The 12,316-nt window shown below is 50.9% G+C and overlaps 1 protein-coding gene across 1 annotated transcript in view; it reads right to left on the bottom strand.

Moving 5' to 3' along the window:
• SMPDL3B (sphingomyelin phosphodiesterase acid like 3B) overlaps window positions 1–11,254 on the bottom strand; it is a 23,905-nt gene extending 12,651 nt beyond the window's left edge. The window contains exons 1-2 of the mRNA XM_040471535.1: window positions 10,884–11,254; window positions 2,651–2,864 (exon numbers count right to left, since the gene is read on the bottom strand). Of these exons, the coding sequence (XP_040327469.1) occupies window positions 2,651–2,864; window positions 10,884–10,944 (275 nt within the window). The 5' untranslated portion in view covers window positions 10,945–11,254. The remainder of the gene's footprint in view (window positions 1–2,650; window positions 2,865–10,883) is intronic.
• Between the last annotated feature and the right edge of the window lie 1,062 nt (window positions 11,255–12,316).

Here is a 12,316-nt window from a genome sequence, read left to right as displayed (position 1 = left end):
AAAGAAAGAAAGAAAGAAAGAAAGAAAGAAAGAAAGAAAGAAAGAAAGAAAACACTTCCAGTTTCTACAGATTACCCCTAAGGGATGGCAACTTGCCCAGGGAAGTCAAACTTTTTAGAAATTGAATTATAAAAGGTCCCAGAGGTTTCCCGGAAACATCCTGTTTCTGGTAAAGTGTCAGAATTTCCCAAAGTAGTCACCTTTCCCAGAGGGCTCACATCTTTCAGAATGTTGCACATCCCTCCCACAGCTCCTCTTCAGAGAATTCAGAGCAGAGGCTCACGGAGCCAGATGCCTCTTGGGAGCAAGGGTTCAAGGTCATGGCTTAAAGCTCACTCTCTTCTTAGACTGATTCCTGAGCTGCCCGGGACTGCCCTGAGACACTGCCACATTTCTTTTTTGTTGTTGTTTTTAGGTTTATTTATTTATTTATTTATTTATTTATTTATTTATGTTGAGAGAGAGTGTGCAAGCAGGGGAGGGGCAGAGAGAAAGGGAGAGAGAGAATCCCAAGTAGGCTCCATGCTCAGTGTGGAGCCCGACATGGGGCTTGATCTCACGACCGCAAGATCACCACCTGAACCGATATGAAGAGTTGGATGCTTACCCGACTGAGCCACCCAGACACCACGACCCTGTCACATTTCTTAAGTGTCTAGCTTTGCCCCCCCCCCCCACCAACCACAGGGTCCATCTGAGGGTCATTCCTGGTCACTCCCATGCCACACTAAAGGACAGCTGAGGGCATCATGGGTTTGATCCTGCCCTGTAGAAGTGTCCATTGAGGCTGAAAGAGGGAGCAAGAGGTCAGAGCTCCTGCCAGCCTTCTTCACCAGCTCCCTGGACCACTTCCTGTGAGAAGTCCTCCCCGATTCTGCCAGATGGAATCAGGTGCCCTGCGAAGCTCCCGCATCCCCCAGTGACCCTCTCTCCTTGCTGGGATACGGTGGTTCAGTGGACTCATCTGCATCGCCCCAAGACCGTGAGCTCCTTGAAGGCCAGTCCAGGTCTTATCATCTCAGCTCCCCAAGTGTCTACCCCGGGGGCTGAACACAAGTCAGGCTGACCTACCAAGGGAGGGAGAAAGGCGCCGGTGAGCGAAGGGTGGACCTCGAGTGACAAGGACCACCAGTGCTAAGGGAAGTTGGAGGACTCACGGCAGCGTCCTTGGATAAGAAGCAGAAATGGAGTCTGGCTGAGCAGAAATCACCCCACGCGCTATCTTCGGGCGGAACAGTCTGACCAGTGAGAACCCTCCAGGGCCAGGGCGGCCAGGACACTTGGTCCCAATGCCAGACCACTCTCAGGCTCTCTGATGTGGTTGGAAGGAGCAGGGTTCGGAGCCCATGGCCAAGAAAGAATTCTTGAGACATCTTCGGTGCAAAGAGGGTGGTTTTATTAGGGTACAGGGACAGGACCTGTGGGCAAAAACAGCCGCACTGGGGTTGTGAGGAGCGACTGGTTATAGAAGATTTTCTATCCTATGGAGGAGAGGGTGATGTTAGGGCTCCAGGAAATTGAGTTATAGGTTTCTGGGGGGAAGTGGGGTCTGATTATTGATAAGATTGCTTTTTTCTTACAAAACATAAAGCCAGGGGCTCCTGGCTGACTCAGTCGGTTAAGTGTCCGACTTCGGCTCAGATCACAGTCTCACGGTTCGTGAGTTCGAGCGCCGCATTGGGCTCTGTGCCGATAGCTTGGAGCTCGGAGCCTGCTTCGGATTCTGTGTCTCCCTCTCTCTCTCTGCCCCTCCCCTGCTCGCACTCTGTCTCTCTCTGTCTCTCTCAAAAATAAATAAACATTAAAGATTTTTTAAAAATTAAAAAACACAATAAATCATTAAAACAGTTGCAAACCGATGGAGACCCATGTCCCGCATGACTGTGATCTCTTATCAGTTAACCACTTGTTTTTTCCTTTCCCTTTCCTTCATTCTTGGACAGCCAGGAGCCTGAGAATGTCACACATATCCCACCTGGGGGCAGGAATAGGGCTCTGGGGTGTTACCTTGCGCTTTGTCCTCAGCTTGCCTTTTGCTCCCTCCTCACCTCTACCTTCTTCCCTCCCTGCATTTGGATCTCTAGGGCTTGGAGTCCCTAAACACCGGCGGGAGTGGCCCCGGTGTTTGTCCACCTGACTTAAAATCCAGGAACTCTTGGGGCGCCTGGGTGGCTCAGTCCGTTGAGCATCCAACTCTTGATATTGGCTCAGGTCATGATCCCAGAGTTGTGGGATCAAGCCCCAGCACTCTGCACGGAGTGTGGAGCCTGATTGGGATTCTCTCTCTCTCTCCTTGTCTGTCCCTCTCCCCCACTCACATGAGTACAGGGATTCTCTCTCTCTCTCTCTCCCTCTCTCTCAAATAAAAAATTTTAAAAAAAATCCAATAGCTGTCCACATACCCAGATGGGCCATGACTGTCCCCAGCCTCAAAGTGAGCTGCGTTCTACGTTCTGCTAAGTCTGGGAGACACAGAGTCAAGGGCACAAATTTTGGGATCAGCCAGGCCAACAGTCCTTTGAGCAAGTTGCGTAACTTTGAGCTTTAGGTTCGTAGACTCTGAATCAGGGCTGGTGAGAGGACAAATGGAGGCAGTGTGGGGAGGGTGCCAGGCCGGCAGGTGAAGGCTAGCTCTTGTGACTGCTCTCACCCGGTCCAGAGGATGAAGTCTGGCTTGGGCTCGATCTCCTTCATGGCATAGATGGAGGAGTTGATGAGGACCCAGGGAGAGTCGCAGAGGTAGTCACCCCAGGGGCCTGCATTGGGCACCGGCTGGGAGCCAGCTGATGGGCACACCTGGAGGGGGTCTTCAGATACCTTGTAGTCAGGGTCAAGGTGCAGGTCCGAGATGTGCCAGAACTTCCCTGCAGAGGAAAGGAGACCCTCTTCAATGCTGGTCCCTCCCTGAGCCTGGATGGCGAAGATGCCCAGGGGTACCCTGGGCTGGGAGAGAGCAAGCTGTAAATGTGAAATGAAGTTTCCTCTGAAGCCAGCGTTCAGAGAAAAAGAGCCACAGGTCTGACTTTGCCCAGGGAGGCACTGAGAGTAGGAGAGAAAAAGATTGGCTCTGTCCCTGCCCTGTGACCTTTGACCTTCCCCATCTCCCCACCTCAGGGGACCCAGCAGCAGCGTGAAGGATTGGGCTTCGTGACCCTCAAAGAATCCTTTGGGAGTTAGTTCTAAGCAGAGTGCCTGTTTTAAAGCAAAGTTTGGGGAGGGGCACCTGGGTGGCTCAGTCGGTTGAGCGTCCAGCGTCAGCTCAGGTCATGATCTCGAGGTTTGTGAGTTCGAGCCCCGCATCGGGCTCTGTGCTGCCAGCTCAGAGCCTTGGAGCCTGCTTCGGATCCTGTGTCTCCCTCTCTCTCTGCCCCTCCCCCACTCATGCGCTGTCTCTCTCTCTCTCTCCCCTTCAAAAATAAATAAAAATATTTAAAAAAAAAAAAAAGAGCAAACTTTGGGGAGTGTCATGGATAAGCACTCAGGCTCTGGAGCCACATAAAAGCTGTGTGACCTTGGGTGAGTTGCTTCACCTTTCTGAGCCCAGAACCAGAGGCAGATCTTCTCATGCTCCAGAGAAATACAGACGAAAATCTGAGCTGGGAGAAAGTCTACACACCAATTGCCTTGTAAGATCTTGCTAATTAGCGAAAGCCTGGGGGACATGTGTGGAGATGCAGCTCAGCAGTGCCGGGCGAGAAAAGAAGGAATGTTCCTTCAGATTGGGCCGAGTTTCTGGTGTGTGTACTTAGTGGCTCTGGATGCAGCTGGGAGTGGCCCTGAAGTGGTCAACTGAAACCTGGTCTCAGCCAACTAAGGGCAGCTGAGGTGCCAGAAAACCTCTTGGTGTGAGGGGAGCCTGGCTGGCTCAGGTGGTAGAGATACTCTTGATCTTGAGGTTCTAAATGAGTCCCATGTTGGGTACACAGATTCCTTAAAAATAAAGCCTCAAAAAAAAAAAAAAAAAAAAATCTCTCGGTGCGATCGAGAGAAAGGAGTCCCAACAAAGAAAACGAGCTACACGGGGCGGATTTGTCATCTGTACCCAGCACAGCACAATGGATAAGTAGTTTCGAGGAGGCTTATGGAACAGGTTTGGCCTCTGCCCTAAAGCCTGGAATTTCCTCACTCTCCACCATGGCTGTCGCTTCCTCCTCCATTTCCTGTGTCATTTAATGCCAATAGTCGTGCCCACCCCCCCACCCCCGCCCTGCCCCCAGCCCAGGAAATTGGGTCAGCCTGGGAGCCCCAGCTTCTGCAGCTTTCATGGTTGGATGGCCGGGGCACCACCCAAGCCACAGGGCATTCAGTGTGGCTCTAGGAGAGGTCCTAAGGTCAAGTCCAGCCCCTGATCCTCTCTCTCAATGACTTCTCACCTCTCCTTATCTAAACCTGGTCCCAGGAAAGGATCAGAAGCTTACTTATACTAAGGTGCAAATGACTGATTAAATCTTGATCCCTCCCAAGGTCATTACATAGTCACCAGAGCCCTGCAGGTACAGTTGACCCTTGGACAGTGCAGGTTAGGGGCACCGACCCTCCCTCAGTCACAAATCTGTGCATAACTATGACTCCCTCAAAACTTAACTACTAATAACCTACTGTTGACCCCAGAAGCCTTACTGATAACATAAACAGTTTATAAACACTTATTTTGTATGTTACATATATATATGATATACTGTATTGGTACAATAAAGTAAGCTAGAGAAAAAGTGTTATTAAGAAAATCATAAGGAAGAGGAAATACTGTATCAAAAAATCTGTATGTAAGTGGACCTACAGTTCGCACTTGTGTTCTTCAAGGGTCACCTATATTGATCACCACCCCCATTTTGCAGATAAGGAAACTAAGGCTCAGAGGTCAACCTGCCTGAGATCACACGGTAAATGGTGGAGGTCCTGCGTCTCTTGATTCTCACCCAGGAAGATGTGATTGCTAACAGGGTAAAACCGATGCCTTTTTATTTTAGATATGTCTTCTTGTAGTCTTTTGCAGTCTATGCCTGCATGTTTATTCTTTACCCAAACTGAGAGTCTTTGTTTCTAATGGGGGCAATTTAAACTTGTTACACAGGCCATGACTGCATGTGAAATTACTCCTACAGAGACAAAATCCCAAGCCAGAGGAAAGAAACTGCCCCGTTTCAACTAGTAAATGGGCAGAGTTGGTAGGCTTTCCTGAGCCCCTGCACAGAGACTGAAAGGGGGGGTCACATCCGCTTCCAAGCCGGAGACGGGGCTGACCGGGTCGGATGCAGTGAGAGGCCCTTTGCCCTTCTCTCTGGAGCGTGATCCCCCCCCCACACCCACCCACCCCTGCCCCGCCCAAGACCATGCAGAGACCATTCCCCTGCCTCAAGCCGGCTCTTTTCCCCTAACCATCAACAGGGAGCAGATCTGCCCTTTTGATGTCATCCCTCAAAGAACTCAGTGAAAGTTGCTTCACGTCAGAAACTCCAGTCTGCTGACAGGCTCACGGGTCAGCTGTTGGTTTCTCTCTTCCCACAAGCTCCCTTCCCATGAGCTCTGGTCTAGTCAGAGTGTAGAACTGAAACTCCTTCCAGCCTCCCTGGCAGTCCTCGTGGTGTGTGTGTGTGTGTGTGTGTGTGTGTGTGTGTGTACATGCACGTGCCCCGGAGGCCTGACTCCAGGAGAGGCCAGGATGGTGGAAGGAATCACGTAGAGAGCAGGGGGCTCCACCTCCTTGGGCTCTGGTGTCTTCACTGTGGAAGTAAATCACACAGACCTCACACAAAAGAACTCACCCCACTCCTTCTCCTCGTAGGGCCTCTTTCTGGCTTCTCTGCGGCCTTCCCCAGTCTTCCCCAGGTCATTGCCCGCATGGCTGCTTTGTCCTCCTCATTCAGGCCTCAGCCCAAGGGTCACCACCTCAAAGAAGCCTTCCTTGACTACCTTTTCTCAAGTTCCATCCCCCACCACCCGTCTGGTCACTAGTTATCGCCTCCCTCAGTTTTATTTTCTTCAGAACACTCTCACATAATGAAATGAGCTTATCGACTTGTGTATCACCCACCTTCCCCGTCTACTCTGTCAGTTCCGTGAGAGACGCAGCCTGTCTTGTTCATCTCTGTGTCCTCAGCACCTCGAGCAGTGCCTGGGATGTGGAAGATGCCCGAATAGATGTTCAATCAGTGAGCAAGGCTGCGAGGAAGATGACGGGACTAGCGAGACTCAAAGAATGTTAGCCAGGTGCCCTTTACATGCTCATCTCATTTCATCCTTGCCTCCATTCTGTGAGGTGGGATTCTTATGCCCGTTTCACAGATGAGGAAACTGAGGCTCAAACCCAGCCCTCTCTGACTCCAAAGCTGAGGCACAATGTTGACTCGGAGCCCCCAACAGATGGCTTTTATAAAACATGTATGTTGCCACAAAAGGGTGGAAACCACAGGCTTCTATGGAATTAGCCACAGACTGTGAGAAATTAAGCTCTAATTAAAACGTCATGGAGGGGCGCCTGGGTGTCTCAGGCGGTTAAGCATCCAACTCTTGATGCTCGGATGGCACCTGGCCATGTGGTGGACAAGCCAGCCTGTGCTCATTCCCTGGGCCACTCTGCCCCTCAGGCCTCAGTTTTTCTTCTCTTCTGGAACCTCTGTTTCCTCAAACATAAGATGAGAATATTGCACAAAGGTTATCCGAAGGCCCTGCCAGTTCTAATGCTATTATTATTGTGTATAACCCACACCACAAGATGATCGTGGTCCCTATTTTAGTCCTTTGTTTTTGACCCTAAGCATCGACCCCAAACATTTCCGTTATAATTCCTCCTCTGGAAACCGAGGCCCTCCAAAACACAGAGGGTTCCCTTGTTAAATCCAACATTTAGGACCTCTTGTGGTAAGTACATAAATTGCTCTCTCTTCATGACAGCCCCCTAGGCTTACTCTTGAAGGAAATGTTTTCCTACCATGCTAACCCACACTGAAAGAGACTGTTTCTCTGCAATTAGAAACTAAAGGATAGGGGCGCCTGGGTGGCTCAGTGGGTTGAGCATCCGACTCTTGATTTCAGCTCAGGTCATGATCCCAGGGTCATGGGATCAAGTCCCGCATGGGGCTCTGTGCTGAGCATGGAACCTGTTTAGGATTCTCTCCCCCTCTCTCCCTCTGCCCCTCTCCCCCGCTCATGCACTCTCTCACTCTCTAAAATAAAAATAAAAGAGTGTGTCTCTACCATTTATTTTTTAAAAAATGAAGCGGAAAGACAAGGCTGTGCTGCACAGGGGCTACATGGGAGGAGACAGAGCCAGGGAGCAGGCACCCCACCCAAGCTCTTCGCTAAGGAAGTTGCAAGCAGGAACCCCACAGTTCAAGACAGAGCAGGTATGATTGCTCTCCGATTGGGTGTCTCAAACTTCTCTGCACTTGAGGAAAGATTTGGACTCTGAAAAAACCTAGCGGTACTGTGGAACTTTTTTAAAATTTCATTTTGGGGACACCTGGGTGGCTCAGTCACTGAAGCGTCTGACTCTTTGTATCAGCTCACGTCATGATCTCACAGTTTCGTGGGTTCAAGACCCGCTTCCGGCCCCACTCTGGCAGTGTGGAGTCTGCTTGGGATTCTCTGTCCCCACCCCCCCGCCCCTCCCCCATTTGTGCTGTCTCTGTCTCTCAAAAGAAATAAATACGCTTAAAAAATAAAATAAAATGTAATTTTGTTTTTAAAGTATAGATGTATACATTCCAGAAAGTTTGGAGAAAAGAGAAAAGAATAGTACCTATAAAACCCACCATCCCAAGAGGACCCTTCCAAGGGCATACTGTGGAAGGCAGCTGAGTACGGACTTGGTCTTGCTACTTCCTAGCTGTGGGACCTTGGGCAAGTGTGGAGCCTCCTCTGAGCCTCATTTTCCTCATCCGCAAAATGGGCATAATGGTAATAGTACCTGCTTTATAGGGTCTGTAAAAACCAAATGAGGTTTTTCTTCTCTCATTTTTCAAGTGGGTTTTGAAAGGACAGCTGATAAGCCACTAACATCAGCCTGGCCCCTCCTAAGTCTCAGAAAATAAATGTTAGCTCTTCTTGGCTCTTTGCTTTAGTGTCTCTTTGTTTTGACATAGCATTATTTTATAAACAGAGTGACGTTGTACTGCTTGGGTTCATGTCCCAACTCGGACACTTACTACACGTGTAACCTTGGGTTGGTCATTTAACTTCTCTGAGGCTCCGTGACCTTGATAATCCCTACCTGACAAGGCTGCTGTGAGGGTATTATGTAAAAATTTCAGCAGTGCCTGGCATACAAGTACTTGATAAATATCCCTATTGTTCTCAGTTTTGCTGTGACGCCTTAAAACTCTTCCACCGGGTGGTTTTTTCCACAATCTCTTCAGCTATTCCATTACTGCTGTCAGCATTTTTCATTACCATAAACAACGCTGCAATGAACATCTTAGTGCCTTTGTGGGGCGGGGAGATCCATTTTAGCCACTAGGACGCTGGGCTGTGGGGTGCCCACTGGCATTTGGATTTCCAAGAAAGCATATTTAAAAGCGAAAGAGGGGCGCCTGGGTGGCTCAGGCAGGTGCTTGAGCGTCTGACTTCAGCTCAGGTCATGATCTCACCATTCATGGGTTCGAGCCCGGTGTTGGGCTCTGTGCTGACAGCTCAAAGCCTGGAGCCTGCTTCCAGTTCTGTGTCTCCTTCTCTCTCAGCCGCTCCCCCATTCGTTCTCTCTCTCTCTCTTTCCCTCTCCTTCTCCCTCTCTCTCTCTCTCTCTCTCTCTCAAAAATAAACATTAAAACACTTTCAAAAAGAAAAGAAAAGAAAAGTGAAAGAGCGAGAGAGTGAGAGATCCTTGCAACCATTCCCGCCCTCCAGTCAGACTGGCAGGGCCCGGAGTCCCCCAGCAGGGTCGAAGGAGGACTGCCACTCAGCGTCTCCTGGACACGTTGCCCTCACAGGGAATGACACACTGTCAGCGCTCATCCCAGCGACACTTCCTCCTTGAGGTCAGAGCTTTTAGAGCCAAGTCCCTCTCAGGCGTTTCGCTCTGGTCTCCGGCCCCAGGCCCCGTGCTCCTCCTCGCTGGCCTCTGGGATGCGGCCACACCAGCAGAGTGCTTTGCCAGGGCTCCCAGCTGCTCCTGGGTAGTGTCTGGGGACATGCACTGACCAGGGGAGCACCTAGCAGCTCCAGCCTGGGAGAACTGAGCTCCACCGAGCAAGCCACCAGCAGAGCCCTGACCCCTTTCAGCCTCAGCTTCTGCAGCTACAGAAAGGGTGGAGGGTCACCTCTAAGGTCCCATCCGAGGACTCCCGGAAAGGGCAATCTAGGATCCTAAGGAAAATTCCAAGTCCAGCCGGCCCACTGACTCCTCTTCCACCGCTTGGAAAGCCTTAACGGGCATCCCCAACTGGACACATCCCTAATCAACCTGCCACCCCCTCCTGCTGCACCTCAGCCAATGACAACTCGGTCCTCACAGCTGCTGAGACAAAAATCTTGGAGTCACCCCAGAGTCCTTCTGTCACCCCCACCATCTGCCAGCAAGTTTTGTCCAGAATCACACCGTCTCCAACCACCCCTGCTCCTCCTACCGCCCCGGGGAGCCTCCACCTCCTCTCACGGGGACGATGGCAACAGCCCCCCATGGGTTTGGCTGCTTCTCTTTTACCAGGGAGCCCAGGACTGAGGGAGCGTCCAGGTCACTGAACTTCTGGTGCTAAAACTAGGCAAGTCTCGGGCACACTGAGACCCTGCCTTCACCCCACTGCTGTCTCCTCTCAACATGCAGCCCAGGGAGCCTTTTAAACTTACACAAGACAGGGACACCTGGGTGGCTCGGTCGGTTGAGCATCCGACTTCAGCTCAGCTCATGATCTCATGGTTCATGGGTTCGAGCCCCATGTCAGGCTCTGTGCTGACGGCTCAGAGCCTGGAGGCTGCTTCGGATTCTGTGTCTCCCTCTCTCTCTGCCCCTCCCCCACTCATGCTCTGTCTCTCTCTGTCTCAAAAATAAATATAAACAATAAAAAAATTTTCTTTTAAACCTACACAAGTCAGGTCACCCCCCAGCTCTCCCCAAACCCTCTAATCATGTCCCATTCTACCCTGAGTCCTCACATTGTCTACATGCTTATATGTGAGCTGACGCCAGCCCCCAGCGCCCTCCCTCCCCCCATCATGCCCCCAACTTCATCTCTCGCACTCACCTTGCCTACTCTGCCCCAGCCACTCTGGCCCCATGCTCGTCCTCATATGCATCAGGCTCAGGGCCTGTGTGCTTTGTGAGCTCCCTTACTGGAATGTTCTCCTGGATGTCCATATGGCTCTCTCCCTCACTGCTTCAGGTCTCTACCCAAATGTCACTTCCTGGCCACTCGTAAGTACCCCCATCCCCCACTCCCACCCCTTTATTCTGCTTTATTATTCACCATAACACTTATTATCTCCTAGAAGACCATGCATTTACTTGCTCGTGTGTCTTTTGGTCTGTTTCTCCCCAGGTGAAGGGCTGCTTCACTAGGGCTCGGCTTTGTTCCTTTTCCTTTCTGTCCCATTCCTGGTTCCCAGAATAGTGCATGATATGCAAATGGCCCTTAACCAACGTTTGCCGAATGAATTCATGAATCTGCCCGCCACCTTCTGCCTCCACCAGATGGCTGGCTCTTATGTGCCCACATCTCTTAGTGAAGCCAGTGTCCCTCCCCTGGCCAGCCCTGGCCTCCGCTTCAAATCTTCAGGCCCAAAGAGCAGCCCCTTCCCACCCCCCACTGACTCTCTCCCAGGCCTCCCTGCCCTAGCTTCCTGCCTTGCTATTTTTGGCAACATTTTCAGCTTTCTGTGAGCAGTCCCCAGCGGCCAGGATCGAGTTCATAGTACAAAACAAAGGCATCGAAGGCATTTGCAGCACCTACCTGGTTCAGCCCTGGTGACTCCCCAGTGGGCCAAGAAAATCAGCAGCTTGAACAGCCTCATCTTTGGGACTCGCCTCGTCTTTAGGGCTCACTTCACGGGAGCCACAGGACTCCCCCGAATCTGTGACTGAAACCGCAGGCTTCCTAACTAGATGTTGTTGGCCATGGACCTGGGCAGAAGTTCCCGTCCTGTTTCCCTGTGTGCCTAGTCATCCGACGCCCTGCCTCCTCTGGCTTTTCTGCCTTTGCCTCGAAGGGCGTGAGCAGGGCTTGCCCAGGAAGATGCACCAGCCAGGCCTTTGAACTCTGAGGGGTAGAAAGCCACACCTGTCCTGCCTGTCAGTCCAGCCAGTAACTGGATTCTCCGGGAAACTCACTCGGCACCAGCCACCGAGCAGCAAATATCACCTACTTTCAGAGGTTTTACGTTGCCCCACCCTCAGCAGAACAAACAAAGCTGGATGAAACGGCTGGCCTTTGCCATCAAAGAAACTTACTGCTAGCTGGAGCTCCAGATGCCCTAGCACAAGAGAACCAAGACTGAGTCATCCGTTCATTTATTCCAGGAACCCATGTCCCCAGGAGACAGAAGGGACCCAGGACAGCCCCTGCCTTCAACAGGGAGAGGGAAACCAGTGGACTGTAGTTTATTTATTTATTAAAAATATTTTTTTAATGTTTAATTTTGAGAGAGACAGACACACACAGAGTGTGAGCAAAGGGAGGGGCAGAGAGAGAGGGAGACACAGGATCCGAAGCAGGCTCCAGGCTCCGAGCTGTCAGCACAGAGCCCGAAGTGGGGCTCAAACTCACAGACGGTGAGATCGTGACCTGAGCTGAAGTCAGACACTTAACCGACTGAGCCACCCAGGTGCCCCGAGATGCAGTTTAGCCCGTTAGGTGGCTCGACAAACCCAGAGGAGGAATCAAACCCTTGAGTAAAGGGAGGTGATGGGGCTCATATCTTCTTTTATTATGGAAATTACCAAACAGAAACAGGTAGAGAGAACAGCATCATGAACCCTCAGCATCCATCCTCCAGTTACAACAATTAGGAACTTATGGCCAATCTTACTTCATTTGTACCCCCACCCTAACCTACTGGATTATTCTATAGCAGATTCCAGAGATCATATTGTTTTGCCCATAAATACTCTAAAAGATAAGGCTTCTTTTTTTTTTTTTCTAACAAAATGACAAAATAAAAAATAAAATACTTGGTCAATGTTTAAATTCCCGACTGTCTCATAATATTTTCTTACAGTTGGTTCATACAATTCAGGATCCAAACCAGGTCTGATGCGGGCAGGCTGAGTCTGAGAACCCAGAGGAGGGTCCCACCAGACCAGCCAAGAGGGTCCTTGACTTCATGCAGCATAGAAATCAAATGCATGGGGCGCCTGGGTGGCGCAGTCGGTTAAGCGGCCGACTTC

Source organism: Herpailurus yagouaroundi, unplaced genomic scaffold (genome assembly GCF_014898765.1).
Source record: "Herpailurus yagouaroundi ecotype Mexico unplaced genomic scaffold, PumYag 77, whole genome shotgun sequence".
Classification (NCBI taxonomy): Eukaryota; Metazoa; Chordata; class Mammalia; order Carnivora; family Felidae; genus Herpailurus; species Herpailurus yagouaroundi.
Note: the sequence above shows the minus strand (reverse complement) of the source record. Positions and strands in the feature narration are given on the sequence as shown.